At 45.5% G+C, this 25,660-nt stretch overlaps 1 protein-coding gene across 4 annotated transcripts in view; it reads left to right on the forward strand.

The window, feature by feature from the left end:
- The window catches only part of USP9X (ubiquitin specific peptidase 9 X-linked), a 593,271-nt gene that overhangs the window by 144,832 nt on the left and 422,779 nt on the right, over window positions 1-25,660 (forward strand). For all 4 annotated transcript variants that reach the window (XM_082246987.1, XM_082246989.1, XM_082246990.1 and 1 more), the window contains exon 7: window positions 9,757-9,872. In XM_082246987.1, the coding sequence (XP_082103113.1) occupies window positions 9,757-9,872 (116 nt within the window). The remainder of the gene's footprint in view (window positions 1-9,756; window positions 9,873-25,660) is intronic.

Genomic DNA, 25,660 nt, shown 5'->3' on the forward strand with positions numbered 1-25,660 from the left:
CCCTTGGGGTCTGGCCTCTGACCTACTCTTAATCGTGAGTGCTTTTCTTGTTTGTTCCCTGATTTGCTGGTTGCACTTTCTTTTGAGGTTAAGATATTTCGACTGCAGGACCCTATCCGTTCCTCCACCTTATACCGGCATAACATACTACTGGTCAGGAAACTGGATGAGCGGTAGGCGTCTCTATCAGGCCTAACAGCCTCTTTATATGCGGCTCCCCCGATGGCTCGCCTCTGTTTTGGCAGTGATCCTGTGGCGTGTCTTTTTGGCTCAAGTGCTGGTCTGCGGATCAGACTTCAAAAAAGGCCTTGACTGATCTTCCTTTCCAAGGAGATCGCCTGTTTGGAGCTACCCTGGATGACATTAAAGGTCTCACAGTGGGGAGGAGTACTTTACTTCCACAGGCTACTAAGGGCAAGGAACCTCGTCGTGGACGTGGGCCTTCCTTCTCAGCTCATAAGACCTTTTTTTCGCCTCTCAGGGTTGACTGACGAGGCCTAAAAGCCTTTAAGAGCCTCCTCTGGGGGTTCCAAACCAACCTGGTCTGGCAAGCGAAGATCGGGCTTCTCCAGACCCATGGACTAGGCTCTATCAGCATGAATATGCACCATCACTTGTGTCCATGGGTAGGGGGGACGTCTTTGCTGTTTTCTGGACCCGTGTACTTCCCTAGTTCAAGACAAGTGGGTCAACTAAGTAATTTGGTCCAGCTACAAGATGGAGTTTCGCTCTTGTCCCCCTGCAAGGTTTTTTTCCTTTCAATTTGCACCTGTCCCTTACAGGGCCTGTTTGGGGCAGTACAAGACCTTTTTCTTCAAGGGGTGATTGTCCCGGTTCCGACTTTGGAACGTTTTAAGGGTTTTTACTCAAACCTGTTCAGTCCCCAGGAAGGACTTCAAGGCGCTAAACTGCTTTTTGCGGATACATAAGTTCAGAATGGAGTCCATTCAAACAGTGGTGGCATCCCTGTGTCGGGATTTCCTCTAGGATGCCTACCTTAACATTCAAATGTATGCCAGTCCCCAGCGGTTTCTCCACTTTGCTGTAAAAAAGAGGAGCATAATCAGTTTGTGGTGGTACCCTTTGGTCTCGCCTCTGCTCCTTGGGTCTTCACAAAAGTGTTAGTCCTGGTGCTACACCCACAGGGGATCGCAGTACTGGGCTACTTGGACGATCTCCTTTCACGAGCGAAGTCTCCCTCTGCTCTGATGGACAACCTGGAGATCACAATCTGTACTCTGCGGGAGTTCGGCTGGATTCTGACCTTTTTAGAAGTATGCTCTTGTTCCTTCCACGAAGCTGGACTATCTGGGCCTCACTCTGGACCCTGGAGTCTACCTTCGAGGTGGTTCTGTTTGCACAGTTCTATACGAGGTCCCTGTAAAGAGAAATTCTAACCAAATGGGTCAAAACTCCCCATGGGGGGAGTCTCTGGAATATCCGATCCGGCTGAATCGGAGAACGTGGGAGTCCTTGATATGGTGGCTTCTGCTGGGAAAATCCTTCCTGAGCAATCAGACCATGTCTGGATCATTGGGCGGATAGTCTCCAAGGTTTTCCAGTGCGCGTTCAATCAGAAAATACCCTGGCCGTGGCTTATGTCAATCACCAAGGGGGCACAAGAAGTGTCCTGGTGGCTCTGGAGGTAGCAGGCATTGTGGGCACAATTGTTCGTTCCAGCCCTCTCCGCTGTACACATTCCCAGGGTGAAAAATTGGTGGGCAGATTATCTGTCAGCAGGCGTTGGAAAACGGGGAGTGGTCCCTTCACCTGGAGTTGTTTCCTCAGCTCTCTCTCGGGTGGGGCACTCCCGAGGTGGATCTTTTGGCGTCTTGGCTCAACAGAAAGGTGCACGGGTTTATGGCTTAGTCAAGGGATCCTCTGGCGGATCCACAGAGGCGCTGGGGGCCCCCTGGGGTCAGTATCTGCTGATTTACGCCTTCCCTCCTCTCAAGCTTCTGCCCAGACTTCTACGCAGGATCTAGGCAGAAGGAATTCCATTCATCTTAGTGGCTCTGGACTGGCCTTGTTGGGCTTGGTCCGCCAATCTGGTGCGGCTGGTTGCCGACGTTCCTTGGAAGCTTCCTCCCAGGGAGGATCTTGTGTCCGAAGCACCGATCTTCCATCCTGCTTTACAGTCGCTGGCTTTGACGGCTTGGCTGTTGAATGCCAGTTGCTGAAGGATAGGGGTTTATCGGAGTCTGGGATTCCTACCCTGTTGAAAGCTAGGAAATATAATTTTAGGAAAAGCTACCATCGTACGTGGAATAAGTACATTGCGTGGTGTGAGTCTCTTAGGGTTCCTCCTCGGTGGCTCCGATCTTAGGCCAATTCCTGTTCAACTCCCTGTTGAAGGAAGGTTGAGTACCCTCAAGGGCCAGGTGTTGGCTTTGGCAGTCTTCTTCCTACGACCTTTGGCCACACGCTCCCTGGTCCGTACCTTTCCTCAGGATGTCCGACATTTGGTCCTCCAAGGCGGGCTCCATTGCCACCTTGGTGCTTTCAGCTCTACAGATGCCTCCTTATGGAGATTTCCCTTCTTACGTTGTCTCAGAGAGTGACCTTTTTAGTGGCGATCACTTCTGCGTGCAGGGTGTCGGAACTGGCGGTGTTATCCTGTCATTCACTTTACCTGGTGATTTACAGGAATAAGGTGGTTCTTCGCTTGTGTCCGTCGTTCCTTCTAAAGGTTGTCTCTGATTTTTCATTTGAATGAAGATATTGGGTTGCCTTCCCTGTGTCCCACCCAGGCCTAAACATCTGAAGGAAATTAAAAAATGCAAGTAATCTTTTTGTGTCAGCGCTACCACAATGTGCAAATCTATAAAACCATATGTATGTGCTGTGCAAATGGTGCCAAATGAGTACCATAAAATGCCGTAAAAGCGCACTGTGCATTTAAAACATACTTGTGTGGACCTGCAGGGGGCCAGGAAACCACATTAAGTGCTGAGAAGCAAGATAATTATAGCTCGTGCTGCTAGTGTTTCCAACTGGAGAGTATTGCAGAGGATTGTGGGAGATAGGTGCTCACAGGATATATCGTGCTAGTGTTACCGGTGCTGTTACCCGTGGCCCCCCACTAGGTAAAAGCACTTACCGCACAGCCTGCTTAGGGTTAAACTGCATGTCAGTCCTGGGTCCCACTTTGTGTCCACATTGGCACTACAAGTACAAGATAGCTTCCATTGCGTAGTATAGTTAAAAATACAAAGTGTAAACCATATTGAGGAAGTTCACCGTCAGCATGCAGGGTCCGTCTAGGCTGAGCGCTTCCGCGTTCCATGGCCTGGAACCACCGCTACCGGAAGTGACATCTGGAGCGCTCCAGATGACGTTGTGACGAAACGCATAGGGCGTGGTTTATTGCGTCATACGTCACTTCCGGTAGTGGTGGTTCCGGGCAGTGGAACGCGGAAGCGCTCAGGCTAGACGGACCCTGCATGCTGATGGTGAACTTCCTCAACTGTGAGTGAATATGGTTTACACTTTGTATTTTTAACTATACTACGCAATGGAAGCTATCTTGTACTTGTAGTGCCAATGTGGACACAAAGTGGGACCCAGGATTGACGTGCAGTTTAACCCTAAGCAGGCTGTGCGGTAAGTGCTTTTACCTAGTGGGGGGCCACGGGTAACCGCACCGGTAACACTAGCACGATGTATCCTGTGAGCACCTATCTCCCACAATTTCACTGGCACAATCCTCTCCAATACTCTTCAGTTGGAAAAACTAGCAGCACCAGCTATAATTAACTTGCTTCTCAGCACGCAGCACTTTATAATGTGGTTTCCTGGACCCCTGCAGGTCCACACGAGTATGTTTTAAAGGCACAGTGCACTTTTACGGCATTTTATGGTACTTGGCACTATTTGCACAGCACATACATATGGTTTTATAGATTTGCACATTGTGGTAGCGCCGACACACCAACATTACTTGCATTTTTTGCTCACCTACTACCTCAGAGGTAGGTTGGCGGCAGCTCAAACCACACACTTTCTTGACACAAAACACTTCATAGCGCAGGTATTTTCACACTCCCTTTTATCTGAAGGAAATCGCCTTGCATGCTTTGGATGCGGTCTGGACAATTAAGCTGTACCTGGCAGCTACAGAGTCTTCCAGGAAGTCACTCTTTGTGCTCACGGATGGACCTCTAAAAGGGTTGTCGCTTTCTCTGCGACCATTTCCAGATGAATCACAGATGGTGGGTCAGGTTCCTTTTTTCCCTGTCAAGGCGCACTCTACTAGGGCGCTTAGTGCCTCCTGGGCCTTCCGTCAGGCGTCTGTGACGCAGTTTTGCAAGGCGGCCACCTGGTCGTCGGTGCAAAGTTTTATAAAGTGGATGTGTTGGCATCTGCGGATGCTTCCTTTGGCCGCAAGCTTATGCTGGCTGCTGTTTAGAGGACCTGGTCCTCTGAGGGTGTTTTTTTTTTTTTTTTTGAGCTCCTGTTGCCTGTTTGGCTAATGTTTAGCCTTGGGAATTTTTGGGTTGTCTCCACCCTTCATGTTTCATACTGCTTTGTGACGTCCCAATGGTTATGAATACCAGGAGCTGTGTGTCCTTGAACGAAAGAAAATGGGATTTTCGACTTGCTGTAAAATTAATTTCTCTTGTTCATTAACGAACACAGTACCCACCCGTCTGCATGGTTATTCTCCTTACACTGCTTGTTATAAAACTGAGTGGCTATAGCAGAGAGGGAGTATACCCTCTGGGACTGCCCATGGGTGTAGCCAGAATTTTTTTTCTGCCTTGTGTCCTACTCCTGTAGGGGGCAGTAAAACCCAATGGTTATGAATAGCTGGAGCTGTGTCCGGCAGTGAACATCAGAGAAATGGATTTTATGGTAAGTCAAAAATTCAATTTTTCTGTGATGAAAATAAAACGAAAGCAAGAAGGGGTTGGGTGATGGAAGCAGATAGTTGAGCTTCGGTTTTGCCAGGTCCCACCGTGCAAGTTGAGAGTCCATCTTATTGGGTAAAGGTATGTGAAGTGGTGGTGCGTGCCAGTATTTTACATGTAGGAACTCGCATTATAAAAAGGGAAAGTATTGTATAATTTTGAAAAGTAGGACTTTTTTAGTTTTTTTTTTTTTTATCACTTTGATGGAGCTGATGTGGGTTTTTCATTAAGGTAATTTTTTGAGTATTAATGTATGTAAAAAAAAAATAATAATTTATATATATAATATATATATATATATATATATATATATATATATATATATATTATATAATTTTATTAGAATTTAAGAATGTTCGGTTTTAAACGTAGGGGGAACAGTGCACTTTTTGTTCTACTGCCTCCTGTCCTATGCCTCTAAAAAGTTTTCCACCGTAGATCACTTTTTGGAGAGATAGTAAGGCTCATGTATGATCGAGCCCTTAGACACTCGTGAAAAAATAACTGTCCTTACTAAAAGATTTTCTGTCCCCTTTTTGTTCTGGTGAGAAATTCTAATTTTTTGTATTGTCAACACTTTTTTTTATTGGGCCATGATCCCCATCTTGAGATTAGCAGCTGCCCAGATAACATCTTAGAAATGTTAATTGAATAATTTGGTGGTTAATTGCCAGTTTGACGTTAGTTGTAGGTTAATGTCAAAAGATCTCAAAATAGTGCGAGCATTAAATGTTGGCATCTTGAATTGCTAAGTGCCCCCACAAACACCTCTTGTAGCTATCTTTACATTTTCCATTGTGAGGAAATGGGGTGTAGGTTTACAGATGGCTGTTGGGAGTGTGTGGTTTTGAGGAGGCAAATTAAGGTATGTGGTTCAAGAGACAAATGTTCAAAGAAACAGAGGTAATGGTATTGGCTGTTATCTGTCACTTTCAATACTCAAGACTTAGTCCCCATTCACACTAGCGCGATTTGTCAGGCGACTGACAAGTCGCGGTGGGTCGACTGCCATTGATTAGCACAGGACCCGTTCTAATAGGAGCGACACAAGTTGCTCCGACTTAGAAAAAGGGTCCTGTACTACTTTGGGGCGACCTGGAGGCGACCTGCATTGACTTCAATGATATGAAGTCCGTGCATGTCGCGCCGACTTCACAGGTCGCCCCAGCAAGTAGCGTCGCTCCTGTGTGAACGGGGTCTTATGTCAAACATGTTTATTTATATTCAACAAGAAATTGTTGTAAACATGTGTGTGGTTTCAAACGAATCAGTCGGAAGAGGGCAGTTAGTAGTACTATAATTCTCCATTCCTAAAATCTACTTGCCAAAACATTTTTATTCTGATAACTGTATGTGATTTAGTAAATGTGATTAATTTATGTATTAAAAACAATGTATCTGATTTCACATGACTTTATATTTTACTCCACATTTACATGCAGACCAAATGTTTGTAAATAAATAATTTAAAGAACCCCTGACAGTGTTATATTCTGTCTTTTTGAACAATTTGTTCTGCATCTAAATGTGGAGACCAATTTAAATGAATTTATAAATATGAATATAGTCTCTACTGGTACAAATGACATACCGTTCTCAGTGTACCATATTTTTTTTACATTGGAGGTTCCTTAAAGTGTATTTTCCTGCCTCTCCTCCCCAATTCTCTGATGGATAGTAGTGTCTCTTCTGCATTAAAAATCTGCCTATTCAAAAATCATTCTTAAAACTAAACTTCCATTTTAATTTGTTTATAATCTAGGATTAGATGTTTGTGCTCCGTCTTGTCCTGTCCTGACGTGTTGCCAGTGCCTAATGTTGATTACATATAGACAGTCTCTGGACTACTGGATGACAGTAAAACTACAGCCCTATGCAAAAATTTTGAGAATGACACAAATATTAATATTCACAAAGTCTGCTGCCTCAGTTTTTATGATGGCAATTTGGATATACTCCAGAATGTTATGAAGCGTGACTTTTTTGTGCAATTTTTGGCAAAGTCCTTCTTTGCCATGAAAATGAACCTAATCCCATAAACATTACCACTTCATTTGTGAAGGCAGCTTCAGGGTGCCCAAGAAAGTCTAGCAAGCGCCAGGATCATCTCCTAGAGTTGATTCAGTTGTGGGATCGGGGCACCACCAGTGCAGAGCTTGCTCAGTAATGACAGCAGGAAAGTGTGAGTGCATCTGCATGCACAGTGAGGCAAAATATTTTGGAGGATGGCCTGGTGTCAAGAAGTGTAGTAAAGAAACCAGGAAAAACATCAGGAACAGACTGGTATTCTGCAAAAGATACATGGATTGTACTGCTGAACATCGTCTGAGAGCAACCATCCAAGAACAGTTTGGTGACGAACAATGCATTTTGCGGCATGATGGCACACTTTGCCATCAGACAAAAGTGATAACCAAGTTGCTTGGGGAACAGAACATCAAAATTTTGGGTTAATGGCCAGGTAACTTCCCAGACCTTAATCCCATTGAACCCCACAAATTCTGACAAACTCCAAGCATTGATTATGCAAGAAGAATAGGCTGCCATCAGTCAGAATGTTGGCCAAAAGTTGATAGACAGCATCCTAGGGCAAATTGCAGAGGTCTTAAAAGAAGGGCCAACACTGCACATTTTGACTCTTTGCATAAACTTAATGCAATTGTCAAAAGCCTTTACACTTATGAAATGCTTTAATTATACTTCAGTATACCTTAGTAACATCTGACAAAAAGATCTAAAAACACTGAAGCAGCAGACTGTGTGTGAAAATTGATATTTGTGTCATTCTCAAATCATTTGGCTACGGCTGTAGTTAATTTACAAAGCCTTAGGCCTCAGTCATATACCATATGCACATGCAGGGAAGTGTTTACCCACATGGGGATGCATAGGTTTGCCATGCATCCCTGCAAAGGCTATTCCATTAATGTCAGTTGGGACACAGTGGCTGCATAGCCACAGCTGCGGTGTCCCAATAGGACATCCGTATGGCTGTTGGTGCACTGTCTGCATTTGGGGACATGCACTTACACATTTCATATTGGGACACAGCGGCTGTGTACGTGCTGTCACTGTGTCCCAATTGACATCAGTGGGACTGTCTGCACAGGTATGCACGGCACACCTGTGCATCTCCATGCAGGTAAGCACAGCCCCTGCATGGGTGTATGCTGTAGCACACCCTATGTGAATAAGAGCTAAAAATAGATTTGTTTAAACACTGTTTTATAAGCAGTTGCCTGCTTCGTTTTCGATGTCAACATTTTGTAACATGTTCCACCCGTTTTTTAGGGCCGGAACACGTATTGTACTGAGATTCTGCAATGGCTAAACATTGCACCCATGATCTGCTGATTGCGGGTGCAATGCTCTGCAGGCTCCTTCGGGGAAAAAAAAAATAAATGCACATTTTTCATTATAATTTACCTGTGAAAAAATTTACTTTCTAAAAGGTGAACTTATCTTTTAAATAACATTTTCATTCTTTCTCATTCTTTGTTGCATCTCAGTACTGCTGGTCTCTCCCAGCCTTTTGCAACCACTTCCTGTCCTACATGCATGCATTTCAGCGATTGCTGCATGGCATTTCTCGGGTGAGGTTTCTTGGAGGGTCATGTGTAATTTGTTGAAAAAGTCACTTGTAAAACTCAGTGGGAAGCTTTTGTGACAGGGCAGAATAGGATTGTCAACCTAATACCAGAAATGCCTTAACTGCTGTAAAACACTTTACACAGTAAAATGGGTAAGGGTTAAAACCTTTTGACAGGTATTTCTGTCTGTAAAAAGGTAGTGTGACTCGCGCTATGGATTTTTTTATCAGTGTATGATCAATTAGAGTGTATACATAACCATGCGTGTATGGTTATCACTTATTAAAACCAAAGGTGTAAGTGCATAAATAATAAAAAATAAATGAAATAGAAAAGAAGCTGCTGCTATTTTGAAAGTTTGTAAAACCTCAAGCAATGTTAAAAAAAAAGTGTTTAAAATTAGCGCTGCTTCCTTAAATCAATAAACATGAATATTGCATAACGTGTAAATACAATCAATAATACTTAAAGTGCCAGTGCAATCAATGATGCATAAAGTGAAGGTGCAATCAGACAAGCAAAAGTCATTCAATAGTGATACAGTGCAAAGTGCTAGTGATGCCTTCTCGTATAGGATTCAGGTGACACTCCGTGCTCCCCTCCTGAGTCCCTACTCACCAGCACGCACGTGTAGTGTGCAGACATCATTACCGTCTGTGTCTGCTTGTACCAGTGGCAGGCGCCTCCAAATATGCCCTGCTGTCAACAGGGACAAGGAGTGAGGTGAAATCTATTCATATGTATTACAGATGGCAGTAAAAAAATTGTCTGAAGCTGACCTTTTTTGTTTTGTGTAATCTTAACTTATTTTGATGGTGTTAGCAAGCCTAGGTACATCTGTACATTAATGTTAATTTGGTTGGTAAGTAGACTGGTGAGTTGAGCTGGGAATTTTCTCTGGTTTTGTCTTCTATTACGTTTAGGCAGCCTATTTTGTTTTCAATGGGCTGCCTAATACACACAAGCTCAGAGTGCTTGCACCATTTTTAGCAACATGGTGTATCAATACATTGTGGAAATTGGTTGCAGAATGAATGACACTGTAACACGCAGAATGACTGTACATTACCAAAGCACAAATGTTTAAATCTGACATGTATATCTGTCGTCCCAGACCTTTGACAGGCGATGAATGCTTTGTAGAGTATTTCTTGCTGCACTTTGCTGACTGGTTCTCTTTAAAGTTATCTACTTTGGAACCATATCTGTATGGATAATATATGTAATAATGTTTGCTGTTTCTCTTTCACTTCAAGGGTTGGTTAGTAGACCTCATTAATAAATTTGGCACATTAAACGGGTTCCAGATTCTGCATGATCGCTTTATGAATGGCTCAGCGTTGAATGTTCAAATCATTGCAGCTCTTATAAAGTAAGTACTAATGTTGAAAATTGTTTATTCTGTTAAATATTTTTCCAAATGGAAGTGTTGATAGTTCCCCAGCATTCATTTAAATATGACCTTGTTTTAAAGTGGTTGTAACGCCTAAATATTTTTTACTTTAATGCATTCCTTGCATAAAGTTAAAAAATTTTTAGTTGTCTGCATCACCCCTCATTTAATCCAGCACTGTGCACGTCTACAGCTCTTCTCTTTCCTTCTGTGTCTCGCTGGCTTTGCTGGGGCACCAAGAGCCATTGGCTCCCAGTGATATAAATCAAAGCCAGTGACGAGGGAATGGGGGGCTGGACCAAGTCCCGCTGTCTAACTGCCGCAGCAGCGGGGCTCAGGTGGTATTTTATTTTTTTTATTTTAACTTTACAATCACTTTAAGACCTCAATACATTTCTTACAATGACTGATGCCCCAACATTACCTATTGAGGCTTTCTTTAGTTGTGATTTGTCTGCCTCTGGTAAGCCACCTAATGAATTAAAGGCCACTTCTAACTACCAGATACCATATTCTATAGGTAATAAGAGCTTACCCTACTAATTGAAAAATTATTTAGCAATTTAGATGACAGTTTTTTGATTTAATTTGGAAGTCCGCATTTAGAAGAATCTTCCCTTGCAGCTAGCAATGGCTTCATCCTGAGTTATTGCAGGCAAGCTAAATGAATAGAGAAATTAATATTGCGGGCAATCTAAACCGCTAAAAAACATGAACACATATTTGAGGACCCCGATCTCTCAGAACAATTGCAGCTGATGCCTTCAGCATTATTTTGTGCTGACTCTCTTGAATGCGTCGCATCTATGTGCACATGTGCAGGATATTGTGGCTAAAAGCTTGGTGTGCTGAAGCCGCTTGTAAGAGGTGCTTTTAAATGAATGCCTTTTTGATGGTTAACACATGTGCCAAGTCGAGTCAGACTTTGTCATTCCACTACACATTAAGACATACAATGAATTGAAATGTCGTGTCTCGCAGGACCACAGTACTCCACACTAATTAAACATAATACTACACAATGATTAAACATAAAAATATACAAAAAAAAAACATGGGGAATCCCTTAATACATATCAAGGACCTCACTGGAGAAAAGATGCTCTTGACTCATAAAAAGCCTAAGGGCTAATTCTCGACTGCACTTGAGAAAGGAGCGCGCACGCCCTGTGAGGCTACTGCGCACGCTCGGAAACGCGTTGTGCGATTGGCTGCTGGATCTGTCACGCTGGGCTCCCCTATCTGTCGGCGCCAGATGTACTGAGGAGTAGGGCACCCTTCTGAAGCCACCAACCATCCTACCTAACGGTCTCTCGGCTCACCAGGTGTCTCCCTGAGGAACAGAACACCTTCCTGAAGCCGCTGGCCATCCTACTATCTTGTCTCTTGGCCCTCTAGACATCTCCCTCCTTCACCATCCCCTGCACCACCTCTTGGAGCCACAAACATCCAACCGTGGACCCCTGTGTTCCTGCAGACCACCTAACAGATGAGCTATTTTATACTGTTTTAAATGTGAGCAGTTTTCCTGTACCCTACCCTTTTAATTAAACTGACAACCCTTAGAGGTGCTCTGCTTTTTGCTCCTAGCAAAGAGGGGGTGCCTTAACTCAATGTGTGGATGTCTGTTGGCATTTGTGCCAGTCTGGATTTGAGACATCCCAGATCTCTGGGTGTAATCTGTCATGTCAAAGGGTTCAATGAAATTACTATCTCTGTCTCCTGCTCGCTTCTTACTCTCCAGTCTGTTGGTTTTCGGCTCGAAAGGCAGATTTATTGGCCGCTTTGCGCTAGCTTTAAGCTGGATACACACTATCCAACTTTTGTGGTTAGATTTCCTTCAGATTTACCTTTTCTATGTAGTGCAAGGACCTGCCAGATTGCATACAAATTTAAAGTGTTTAGGTTTGACTTCATATTATATGGTTTTGGTAAGTCTAAAGGAAAAAGTCTTGAATCTTATAGTGTGTATGCCCATTAACCACAAGGGGTGATTGTGCTAGTTATTTCAAAGGAAAGGTTCAAAGGCTTTTATTTAAACCTATTCACAGGCCCCAATCTGAATGGGGGAATCTGCCACATTCTGGACTTAAATAAACAGATTTCTTTGTGTGCTAAAATTCTGGATGGAATTGGCAAGATCTGTTCTCTCAGACAAAATGCATTTCTTGCATCATTTGACATGCAAGATGTCCATCTGCACTTCCCCATTAGCGCTTTCTGCGTTATGTGGGAGACCAGAATTTCCAATTTGTGGCACTACCTACCATTCAGGCTCTTCTCTGCACTCACTTGCCCCACTTCTTGTTGTTCTGCGGACTCAGGGCATTCATGTCACAGGGTATATGTACAACCTTCTACTGAAGAACTCCATCACAAGGTTGTCAGCCAATGTCCAAGTGACTATTCAGTTCCTTCAAATCTTTGGCTTGTTAACTTCGCTATATCTGCTCACCAACCCTCACACTTTGGAGTACTTGGAGCTAATCTTGAACTCTGCCAAACCCAGAACCTGTTTCAAGATAAGGTTGCCTCCTTAAATTATCATTAAACCCAGACTTAATTTTAATCTAAATTAGTATTATATCCAATGTAATTGCTAATGCCTGTAAAGTTGAGAAAACAAAAGCCTTGGATGCAGATGACGTCTGAATAAAATGAAAGCTAGTGTCAATCATCTGACTCTGCCCACGCCATATCAATGCACAAAAAATACACGGTTAATGTTCAATAAGCATTTATTGGGAGCTGTAAACCCGTTATTTGATATTTTATAATCTAATTTCAATTGCGGTTCTGAAACTTTTTTCCTAGTCTAGTGACTGTCACAGCACCAATCGGGGTGGGACAGACACAGACTCGCACTTTAGAGAGCATACATCAGCAGAGTAATAGAAGCCCCTTCTTCTTTCCCTGCAAATGCTACAGAACAGGAAAAGTTCATGTGACCACACAACAACGCTGCAGGAATAAAGTATTTCTGGAAGGTCACCCAGTCAGGGTGCATTTTGACAATATCACAGCAGTGGTCTGCAGGGGGCGTCAAGGTTAAACTACCCAGAGAGAAATTAAGTTGATTCTCTCCTGGGTGGAAATTCACATTCCAGCTCTCTGCCACCCACATCCCTGGTGTGGACATACGGCAAGCAGACTTTATAAACTGCCTATGCATGGACCTTGGGAATGGTCTCTATACCCCGAGATCTTTGAAAATCTGTGAATGGTTGGGGACGCCAGATTTACTAACAAGTTGAACAGATTTGTAACCTAGACTAGGGATCCTCAAGCCTTCGCAGTAAATGTCCTGGTGTTTAATTGGACTCTATTCAGGCAGATCTATGTTTCCTCGAATAAAGATCCCCCCTTGACTGCTGCGTATGATACAAGCAGGAAGGGTTCTGGTTATCCTCCATGTTAAATTTGCCAGAAGGATGTGGTACACAGACCTGCTCAGATTCCTGGCGGACAAGCTATGGCCTTTTCCATTGGGCCAGATGTACTTTTTAATTCTGCTTCTCAGTCACTGGCTTGAACGGAGGTCCTAAAGGGATATAGAGTTGTAAATGATTTGGTTATTACCACCTTATTCAGAGCGAGGAAAAGCCACCTTCAACAAAATTATCGCACATGGAAGGCATTACTTAACCTGTTGCGAGGACAGACCTCTGAATCCCAGACAATACTGTCATGGCCTTCTTCAATCTGGTCTTGATCACTGGGCCCTCTGATTCCTTCTAGATTGTAAGCTCTAACGAGCAGGGCCCTCTGATTCCTCCTGAATTGTACTGTAACTGTATGTATTCCCCCACATGGTAAAGCGCTGCGCAAACTGTTGGCGCTATATAAATCCTGTATAATAATAATCACGGCTTGGCCCTGAGTACCCTTAAGGGACAGGTATCTGCCATATGTTTTTTTTTTTCCTCCCCCAGAAACCTCTTGCTTTATAATAAAGACTTTTGTTCAAGGAGTTGCTCATATAACTCCCCCCCCCCCCCCCCAATTCAAGCTACAGTGCTGCTTTGGGATATTTACCTGCTCCTCTCCCTGGTCCTCTGTTCATGCACTTTCAGGCCTCAGTTGATGAGCGCTTCAGCCATTTTTTTTTCTTTGAAAATAATAAAACATTTCATGTTATACTTACCTGCTCTGTGTAGTGGTTTTGCACCGAGCAGCCCGGATCCTCCTCTTCTCGGGTTCTTCTTCAGTGCTCCTGGCCCCTCCCTCCAGCTGAGTGCCCCCCCCAGCAAGCAGCGTGTATCCATTCAGACATTGAGCTGCAGTTCAGCCCCCCCCCCCCATTGACTGACTTTAAATGACAGCAACGGAAGCCAGTGGCACCGCTGCTGTGTCTTAGCCATCAGGAGGAAGTCCCGGACAGCCGAGGCACTTGTGGACATCTCTGGATCGGGAAGGGGCTCAGGCTAGTGTTAGGGGGACTGAGGGGGGCTGCTGCATACAGAAGGGGTTTTTAATTGAATGCATAGAATGCATAAGGATTTAAAAAAAAAAAAAAAAAAAAACCTTCTGACTTTACAACCACTTTAAAATTTCATGTGTATGGTTGTTAGGTTTTTACCCGTGTTTTCGTGGAATAGTTGGCGTTTTGCTGTGTTGTTGCTCACCCCTCAGTTTATTTCTTGGGGTCTACCCATTGTCTTTAAAAACAAGTCCAGTGCTATGCAATAAATATAAAGGCAATTTTGTCAATTATTTGGGGTAACTACAGGACACAGGACTCTCTCCGTTTGCTTGTTTGGGTGGAGTTATGAGCAGGTCCCTAGCACCTGCCCTAACACCTGAGGGTAGCCTGCACATAACCTGCTGTCTGTAATAGGGTGCACCGATCTGACTTTTCTAGTCCCGATACCAATATGCACGCGGCTGCAGTACAGAGCAAAGTCACTGCTTCATGTGTGGGGCTCCTCCATTCACAGGCTGAGTGCATCTGATATCACTCCGCCTGTGAGCCGGACCTATACAGGAAGTAGCGGCTCCGTGCAAGTAAGGGCCGGCTGAGCTGGGACTCAGCAAAACCTTATCGGCCCGTGGATCGGTTAATTTTACAGATTCCCCTGATCTAGCTATTTTGGCAGTATCGGTGCTGGTATCTGATCCTAATATCGGATCGGTGCATCCCTAGACTGTAAATAGTTCTGTATCCTATACTGTATTCTAAAATCCTATACTGTATTCTATACTGTATTCTAAAATTGCTTGATACATGAGCTTTAAAGCGGTAGTAAACTCAGACCCTCCACAGCTCCTTTTTAAATAATGAAGTACAGTGGAGCTTTTTAAAACAGTTGGCATTACTTTTAAGCACCTTTGCATGTTTCCCATTCTTTTTAAAGTGTTGTTTTATATCTTCCTTTACGGGTGCAGCCGCCATATTCAGTCAACTCTTTTTTGCTTCTGAGTAGCTCTGTACTCTGCCCTTTCTTCTTGTCCTGGTCTCTAATCTTGCACATGTGCTCTCCTATGTGTTCAGTGCTGTGTAAGCTTTGTTTACGCCCCCTGTGATGTGAGTCACATAGGGTTTAGCTGGAGCTTGAGCATAGAAATGAAGTCTCGCTGTATCTTGGAACTGTAATGGATTACATGCAAAAGAAAGACGATGGAAAGATTTCACATGCAGAGATCAGTTAAGTTCTTATTAAAACTTGATATGGTGGAAATTAGTCAGTATGAGTTAACTACCACTTTAAGGGTTAAGAGTTCTACCAATGTTTGTCTAATATATTCTACGAAGTTTAATATTATAGGTTGCTTTTAAGAAGTTGCATTGAGGTTAAAAGTTTGTTTTTGTTTTTTATTATGTGATAAATGTTTGTATGTGAAAATTAATGAAAATATACACGTCACATTTTCATGGGCTGAGACTCCAGTGCAATAAACTGAAAGCCTACGGTCATGTAAATAATTAGAAAATTGTGCTAGTGCACATCTGTTATGTATGCATTATACTTGGTGATCTCTTGTATTTTTTTTTTTTTTTTTCCTACCAAGACATCACATAGCTTTAACCAAAGACTGTTAAGTTTCAAATCAAAAAAAAAAAAATTGGAATGACAAAAAAAAATTGGTATGGGATATCCCGCTCTAACTTATAGGTATAATCTAAGGGCATTAGGCGCAACAACACATACTCATTATTGAAAAAAAGTTGTGTGAATCTTGGGTGAAGTTGTGGTAAACCTAAAAAGACCCCTTGAGCAATGTTCCCTTTAAGGTGCGCGGACGCGCAGTGTAAATGACGGTCCCGCGCAAGCACCTATTTAGACCGCGCAGCCGCAGACGTGCCGGCCAGAGAGCAGAGCGTGCGCCCCGAGAGCACGCCCATTGTGGGACAATAGCGAATGAAAATTCGCTATTGTCACACGGATCCTCCTCCTGACCAATCAGGGAGCGGGTCCTCCCGCTTCCTGATTGGCCGAAAGGCCAACTTCATGCCATTGGCCGAGGAGGAGGCGCCGGGACTCGGGAGGACTGAGACGCGGGAAGCCGGGGACAAGAGTGACCGTCCGACCGTGAGGTAAGTGCGCGGGGGGAACGCTGCATACTAGGCGTATTCACTTCTTTCCTCTCCTGTGACCGTTCCCAGATCCTGTCTGTGTGTGCAGTGACTCTGTACTCATATCTGTCTATTGTGGTGGTGAATGCTTCTAGTTGCATTAAGCCATCCGTACAAATAACTCCACGATAGTAATGGAAAAATTCAAGAAACTTCAATAAAAGTCTACTCTTTTCTTTGTCTCAATTTTTTTTAATGGTGGGGAAAGGGGACAGGACATGTGGAGGAATCGGGATCCAAAATCATCAGGTATGTTCCCTGAGACCACCACCACTAGGCTTTACTATTAGTACCCAGATGACCACCACTGATAGGCCTTAACCTTTAGAATCTTGAGATCACTATTTGGCTGTATCATTGAATCATGGTATCTTATCCTAGTGTCTGGTCTTCAGGAACAAATGATACATCCTAAAGATGCTGGTCTCTGGGAACTTACAGTGGAGGCCTCTGAATCTAACACTGTGTATGTAATCTAATGGATACACTTAATGATGGTGGTCTCCAGGGGTTTTTTTACTGGAATTTTGCATTTGATAAATGGCTGTGCGACTATTTTGATTAAAATTTTAAACAGCCACCATTGTATTCTCCAGGGGCTTTGCTTACAGAAAATATAGAATGTTTGGTTGTTTTAAGTAATTTTCTAGCAACAAATGCTGATTTTAACATGTGTATGAAAATATAAAAGGTTGCCCCAGATGGCAATTAGTTTAAGAAAATAAAATTAAAATAAAATAAAAAAAAGTCAGAAGTCCTTATGTGCATACATGTTCCAGGTAAGTGATTGAGTACTGAAATAAGAGGATCATTAGAGCAGCCAGAAAGCTAGTATTTAAAAAAAGGAAAAGATAAAGCCTAACTCTGGGCAGCTAAAAAATCCTAAATGCTGTATTCTCCCCAGCTGATGCAGAAGATATTATTTCTGATTTGTCACAGGGATGATATGTGATTGAAAAAGCTTACTGTACCCTCTTGCACAGCAGTTCCTGGTGGAAGCAAAGAGGATAGAAGGAGAAAGGTAAAAGGGAGAGGTTTTAGATCCTCCCCTAGACAAAACGAGTGCTATATGCTGCATCATCGGCATGCGGGGGATAACGTTTAGGATTTTCTTGCCATAATTCAGCTTACAGCTAGTGCTGCAACTTTAGATGCGGTTGAGATGCAAATTTTTAGAGCCATCGTAGACTGAGCAATTTCATCAAAAATCGTATATTGTCACAAAAAGTGCATGTTAATGGCAACATGCACTTTTTGTGACAATATACGATTTTTGATGAAATTGCTCAGTCTAAAGGTTTGCGCTCAGAAATTTTTTTTATTTGCTCAGCACAGTAAAAAATTAGAGGGAACATTGCCCTTGAGTATTTAGGCCCCTTTCACACAATCGGACTGATCAGGTCTGCCTTTCAGGCGGATCCAATCGGGCCACCCATTTACTTCTATATCCGCTGACACCTGCCTGGCATCCATCCCAAACAAATCCGCTAAAAACAGACGGATAAATTTGCCACGTGTCCAGGGGGTCGGATCCGATGAAAATGGACAGGCTGTCCGTTATCATGCGCTCTCCCCATTGAGGAGAGCGGGACTTTGACGGGTCCGTCGCTGCACAGTGAGTGGAGACAAACTTGTCAGCCACCTGCTCAGCGGGGATCAACAGCGCGAAAGTGAAAGGGGCCTAAAAGGGATGTAAGGTCACAAGGTTTTTTATAATAATGCATCTATGCCTTCTGTGCGTATGATACATGAGCCCCGTCTCTATCCAGCAGTGTCCATGAAATGCCTCAGCCATCCAGGAACTCTCTCTTGATTGGCTGCGACTCAGCGGCGCCATTGGCTCCCACTGCTGTCAAACTAAGCTAATAAGGAGAGAGGGGGGGGGTGGGGCCGAATGGCCGCTTTGTGTCTGAATCGATACACGGAGCTGCTGCTTGGCTTGGGTGCCCCCATAGCAGGCTGCTTGCTGTGGGGGCACTAAACAGGAGGGAGGAGCCAGGAGCACCAAAGAGGGACCAGAGAATAAGAGGATCTGAGCTGCTCTGTGCAAAACCACTGCACAAAGGAGGCAAGTATAACAGGTTTGTTATTTTATTAGCAAAAAAAAACCCCAAGATTTACAATAACTTGAAGTGTTTTAAAACCCAAGCCCTTAAACCATATATATATGTTGCATGTGTTCCTGTAAAATCTCAAAGTTCAATTCTTCTTTTTCAATTTTCCCTCTTCTATTTAAAGCAGAATTTAACTCAAATTTAAAAACTGCGAACACGTAGGGTTTTTTATGTATAGAGAAGACCCTAGTGGTCGCGTTGGTTATAAATGATTCTCCCTGCCTGCTTGTGGCAGTGTACGCCAAACCGCACAGCGTATTACAACACTGCTCTTTGCAATGATGATGTGACTCCAATGCTGTTTTGCTTTGTGTCTTTGAAATAAGTCATTGATGTGATTAAAAAAAAATACCTCTGTAGTCTATTAATGTTGGCTTTACTAAACAGGCTGCACATACAACGGCAGGAAAAAAACATTCATAGCATACAAGGTATTACAAAATATGCCTACAACATGCACAAGCTAATTATGCTTTCTAGCAAATAAGCATGTACAATGTATGTGATAGGCATACACTAAACAGTTGACTTGACCTTTGTCTTTCTTTATGATGGGGTCATCTTCCAGGGTTCAGGATCTCTTTCCAAAATTCTGTTTTTCTCTGAAGTCATACAAAGATTGGCTTTTTGTCTTCAAACACATGGTTGTTCAAGTCCTTTCCCTTCTCATCTACTTCCTGCCTACATCATTTCCTGTGCTGAGCATCACAAACCAGTCCAAGTTCACTTGCATATCAATAGGGAAAGCCTAGCTTGTAAAACAGTGCAGAGTCTTAATGCTATATATATGCTTTAAAAAAAATAACCATAGCAACACACATGCACATTTGTGGGATTGATATAATCATGCCCCGGTTAGTGGGAAAGTTCCTCTATGCGCGTGCGCTGCTTTAAACAAATAGTGGCGCATATCGCTGTAAAGCTGCCTGCGACCATTTGTGTCTGTTGGCAGCTAAATATTGTACCCGGAACTCCTGGGCACAAAAAGCGTTTAAGCCGTACGAGATACTGCACCCGGGGGCATGAGCCCTTAGCCTACAGAAAGATCTAACATGAATTATTTTTGTCAATTGGTCAGCTGATTAGTTGGCCTGCATACAGAATGCATTATTTGTTTACATATCGGGAAATACAGTGCAGCACACATACAGCTCAGTACACCATCCATACATGCCAGTAAGTGCCTGAGGAGCAATGCCTCATGGGACAATGTAGTCCTGAGCAGGAAGTGAGTGGTTCTAAAGGCTGAAGTTTTTCTCTTGCGTCCTCTGACAGTCGTCGCCCACTCATACAATCTGCACGTCTGGGTATTGGCCTTCTCCACAGGAGTAAGCTAGGCAGAAGATTTTGTTAGAATATTCACAAAAACTTTGTATAGACACAACTACAGGGGGCTGTCCCTATGGTCAATACCCCCAGCTAGCTTCATTCCCAATTCAGTTTGCTGCTGCCTAGCTTTGGAGTAGGCTGGCTTTTCCCTGGCTGGGGCTGCGGTCTCAGCCTTTTTTCTTTTTCTTTTTTCTCTCTAGAAAAGTATTTTTTCTTTTAAAAGATGGCTTTTTATTTGTTCCTGCGCTTAGTCGGACTTCGGAAGACTACAGTGTTTGCGGAGCTGGGAATCACACTGGTTATTCTAGAGCCTTATGGAATCCCAGCCTGCCATCGAGCGTTAGCAGGTTATTGGTACGCCCAGGCCTCGTAAACGACTATGTCCCTGACCTCAGGGTCGAGCCTGCAAAGTTGCTATCTTTGCCTGGATGTCTCAACTGCGGTACGCCCACGTGTTGCTAGCGTCCCCTTCGGCTGATGGCACCACCACTCGGAGTGGGAAGCTTCCTGTCACCGAGCGGTACCCACGTTTTCGCGGGACCGGTGAGTACCATGCTACCCCTCTGTCTCTGGCATTGTCTGTTGGGGTGTGTATGTGGGCCCTCTGTTTTATGGGGATGGCAGTTCGGTATGGGTTCTGTAATGTCCCCCCTCATGTCTGTAGGTGTGGTCCCGGTGTGTCCTTCCTGGTCCCTGCGGGGGCGCTGTGGCAGTTCCACCGCTGTATAGGGGGTTGCGGGGGTCTCCTATGTCCCTGAGGTCCTTGTGCAACTATTTGGGGAACAGTACATGGTGTGTGGGGGCCGCAATCGGTGCGAAATCGAGCGGCCGCCATTTTAGGTGTGGGCAGGCTGTTTGGCCTCATAGTGAGGACAGCAGCAATTTTCTACTATGCTGTTGGTGCCAATCGGGCGCCATCTTTAGTGTGGGCAAAATGTCCTTATGTGGACAGCGGCCATTTTCCCATAGACTTGTATTGGCATCCATTTTTTTGTGGCTCAGGGCTGTCTGCCTCTAGAAGCGTGACGTCACTTCCTCTTTCTTCACCTTCAGATCGATTCAGCAGTGTGGCAAGTATAGCACACTATGGGGGTTTTTTATTGTGTTTCCTGGCCTGCATTCCTGCTAGCATTCATTTTTTGTGCAGTTTCCTGTAGCACAGGCAAATACATATAGTACATATTCCTATCGCACACCTTTCTGGTTTGTAGGCTCTTATGTGTTGGGTGCTGAAGCGATCACCAGTTGGCAACTGGATTAGATACAAGCAAATACATATTCGCCAGCACACCAAGGCTCTTGCAAAAGCAGTCCAAAATTTATTGAAGTTACGATCACATCAAAAAATGGTGCAACGTTTCAGAGTCGCACAGGACCCCTTCGTCAGGCATGTGATGATTTCCTGGCCTGCATTCCTGCTAGCATTCATTTTTTTTGCAGTTTCCTGTAGCACAGGACTTGCTCTCCATTTGCGTTGGGGACCGCGGTAATCGCCAATTTAAAGGGCCATCGTCATTTAAATTGAGATTGCTATTATGGAGTCCCAGGATAGCAAATTCCCCCCAGATCTGGTAGAGGGTTCAGGTACTCCTGAATCCTCTGCTATAGTCTCACTTACTGCTGCACTTGTGACTTGAGTGTCAAAAGTGGATTTGTTGATGTCTGACCGGGCTTCTAAGAAAAGGCCTATGCCCTCTGTCTTCTGATTCAGAGCCAGATTTGGTTGCCATGGACAGCGTACCCCCTGAGGGGTCTCAGTCCTCTGTCAGATGTGGAGGAGGATTCCTTCTCCCGGTCAGCACTGGACCACGCTGCGGTGTCCACGCTTATTGGCTCTGTTAAAGACACTTTAAATTTGGATGATGAGCCCCACCTGTTGGGTAAGCGGTCTTCCTTTGGGACCCGCAAAGCCCAAAAATCGGGTCAGGTTTTTCCTTGTCCCGCAGAGTTTCACGAAACCATGAATGAACAATGGCGTCATTTGAAACTTAATTTTGTGGTGCCAAAGAGATTTCAGTACCGTTATCCCTTTGCGGATCCGGTGGATTCTCGCTGGACTGCGGCTCCTAAGGTGGACCACACTGTGTCCAGGTTAAATAAGGCCACTTTAATGCCCGCGGAGGATTCTCCGGTGTTTAAAGACCCAGCGGATAGGCAGGTGGAAACTTTCCAGCCACATCTATCTGTTAGCGGGTTCCTTGCTGAAACCCGTGTTCGCTTCGGTAATGGTCTCTCAGGCTGTTGTGGAGTGGGCCAAGGCGCTTAAGCGCACTGATTGCTGACTCCGCCTCTCCTGCTGCTCTGGAGATGGTGGACCAAATGGGTCAGGCTGTTTTATACCTGTGTGACGCAGCCTTAGATGAGGCCCCTTTAGTCGCACGAGTTTCAGCGGTTGCAGTTGTGATTCGTTGCATTGTTTGGTTAAAAGCTGGTCGGCCGACCAATCTTCCAAGGAGAGTGTCTGACATCCCTTATGCGGGGAGTCGTCTTTTGGGGACCCTCTGGATGAACTGGTCAAGGGGATCACTGGGGGCAAAAGCACTCTGTTGCCTCAGGTGTCCAGAGGAAAATAATTCTGCGGCAAGCGGGGTCCCTCCTTTTTAACCTAACCAGGGGTCCTTTTGTGCCTTCAAGGCACAAGACAAAGGTAAGTCCTTCAAGGCCTTTAGTGGCCAGAAGATGCCTTGGGCGGGCAAGTCAAAAGCCGCCCACACTGGCACAGCGGCTCAGTCCACTTCGACCTGAAGGGGCGCCCTCACCCGTTTCAGGGGTGGGGGGACGTCTGCGCTATTCAGTCACTCGAATCTGTTCACCGTGCCCAGAAAGGAGGGCAAGGTGCGTCCGATTCTGCACTTGAAGTTTCTAAACCGCTTTGTGCGGGTTCAGAATTTCCGAATGGAGTCCCTCCGGTCGGTGGTGGCATCCCTGAGTCCAGGGGATTCCCTGGCTTCCATCCACCTCAAGGATGTGTATCTACACATGCCTATTTACGAGGGTCATCAGAGGTACCTCCGATTAGCGGAGGAGCACTATCATTTTGTGGCGTTTCCTTTCGGCCTCGCTTCGGCTCCAAGGGTTTTTACCAAAGTTTTGGCTCCTGTTCTAGCTTTGTTGCGGTTGCAGGGGATTGCCATCCTCGGTTACCTGGACGATCTCCTATTTAGGTCGAGCTCCAGTGCCACTCTGTTGCGCGATCTGTCGATCACAGTTCAGACGCTCCAGGAGTTCGGGTGGACCATCACTTTTCAGAAGTCGACTTTGTCCCCTTCGGTTCGCCTCCCTACCTGGGGATGATTCTGGACTCCGCCCAGGCAAAGGTCTTTCTTCCGGAGGACAAGCTCCGGATCCTGCAGGACGAGGTCAGATCCCTCAGGGACAACAAGTTCTCCTCGCTTCGGACCTGCATGCGGTCCCTGGGCTTGATGGTGTCGGCTTTCGAGGCGATCCCATTTGCACAGTTTCACACGAGATCTGTTCAAGTGGAGATTCTGGTCCGGTGGGACAGGCATCCTCAGTCCTTGGAAAGGAGGATTGCTTTGAGCCCCCAAGTCAGATCGGATCTCCTGTGGTGGCTCCAGTCTCCGGCTCTGAAGGAAGGCAAGTGCTTTCGTCCGTTGCTATGGACTGTGGTCACCACGGACGCCAGCCTGTCGGATTGGGGTGGAGTTCTGGGCAAGTTGTCTGCCCAGGGCACTTGGTCGGAGGGGGAATCCTCCCTGCCAATAAATGTCTTGGAACTGCGGGCAATCAGGCTCTGTTTGCTCTGTTGGTCTGATCGTCTTCGGGGTGGCCCAGTGCGTGTGCAGACAGACAATGCAACTGCGGTGGCTTACATCAATCACCAAGGGGGCACCAGGAGTGCCCGGTCGGCCAAGGAAGTGGCCGAGATTCTGTCCTGGGCCGAGACGCTGGTCCCGGCGATTTTGGCAGTTCACATTCCAGGTGTGGAGAACTGGCAGGCGGACAATCTGTGTTGCCAGACCCTGGACCAAGGGGAATGGTCCCTCCACCCGGAGATGTTTCAGATGCTGTGTGCGCGGTGGGGATCCCTGGACGTGGATCTGTTCGCGTCTCCTCTCAACAACAAGGTGGGAAGGTTCGTGGCACGAACGCGCAACCCTCTGGCGGACGCGCCTTGGAATCGGTATCGGCTGATTTATGCCTTTCCCCCGATTCAGTTGTTGTCTAGATTCCTCCACAGGTTGGTCTCGGAACCGAGGTTAGTGATTCTGGTGGCCCCAGACTGGCCGCATTGGTCTTGGTATGCGGACATCATGCAACTGGTCGTCGAGCCTCCCTGGTGGCTTTCGCGAAGAGACGATCTTCTGTCTCAAGGGTCGATCTTACATCCTGCTTTACAGTCGCTGGCTTCGACGGCATGGCTGTTGAAAGCCAGGTCTTGAGAGACAGAGGTCTCTCGTCGGCGGTCATTCCTACCTTGCTCAAGGCCAGGAAGGCCTCCTCAGGTAAGATTCATTATCGTACCTGGAAGGCTTATTTCGCCTGGTGCGAGTTGCAGGGGTTCCATCCACGCTCCTTTTCGGTGGCGAGAGTGTTGGCTTTCCTGCAAACTGGTGTGGAGCAGCGTCTTTCGCTGACCACTATTAAGGGCCAGTTGTCTGCGCTGGCCATTCTTTTTCAGCACCCTTTGGCGTCGAATTCCTTGATCCCGCACCTTCATTCAAGGGGTGCGTCATCTGGCTCCCCCTAGGAGGGCACCCTTGCCTCCTTTTGGACCTGAATTTGGCTCGGTCCGTTTTGCAACGTCCTCCCTTTGAGAACATCCGGGAGATTCCTCTGCCGGTGCTGTCACGGAAAGTTGCCTTTTTGGTGGCGATCACATCTGCTCGCAGTGTCGGAGTTGGCGGCCCTGTCTTGCCGCTCCCCCTATCTGGTTGTTCATAGGTATAAGGTGGTCTTGCGACCTCATCAGTCCTTTCTTCTGAAAGTGGTTTCGGATTTCCATCTCAACGAGGACATTGTCTTACTTTCGCTGTGTGCGAAGCCTAAGCATCCTAAGGAGTTTGCCTTGCATTCCTTGGATGTGGTACGGGGGATCAGGGTTTACCGGTCTACTGAATCCTTCAGAAAGTCAGATTGTCTTTTTGTCCTTCCTGAGGGACCTCGGAAGGGTACGGCTGCGTCTGCGGCAACCATTTCCAAATGGATCTGGCAGACAATTGTGCAGGCCTATTCAATTAGGGATCAGGTTCCTCCTTTCCCTGTCAACGTGCACTCTAGCAGAGCGATTAATGCGTCTTGGGCCTTCCGCCATCAGGCGTCGGTGACTTAGGTGTGCAAAGTGGCGACCTGGTCGCCCGTGCATACATTTACAAAATTTTACAAACTTGATATCTTGACATCAGCGGATGCCTCTTTTGGCCGCAAAATTTTGCGTGTGGCAGTGCCTTAGGGGAGACAGGGTAGTTTTGGCCTGTTGGGGGTTTTCCCTTTTTTGGTTTTGTTCTCCTGGGCTTTCGCTCCTGTTGAGCTTTCTTGTTGCCCGGTGTTTACCTTTCTGGTTCAGAAAAGGTTCTTTTCTCTGACCTGGGTGCTGCATTGCCTTTCTTGACGGTTACGTTTTCCCACCCCTCACATCTGCACTGCTTTGGGAGATTGTATGAGTGGGCGGCGACTGTCAAAGGACGTAAGAGAAAATAGAATTTTTGTAAGAAATTACTGTAAAATTATTTTCCGAGTCCTCTGACAGTCGCCACCCCCCACCCCTCTTTTGGGGTTTGTGGATCTCT

Source organism: Pelophylax lessonae (genome assembly GCF_965119305.1).
Source record: "Pelophylax lessonae genome assembly, chromosome: 2".
NCBI classification, from domain to species: domain Eukaryota; kingdom Metazoa; phylum Chordata; class Amphibia; order Anura; family Ranidae; genus Pelophylax; species Pelophylax lessonae.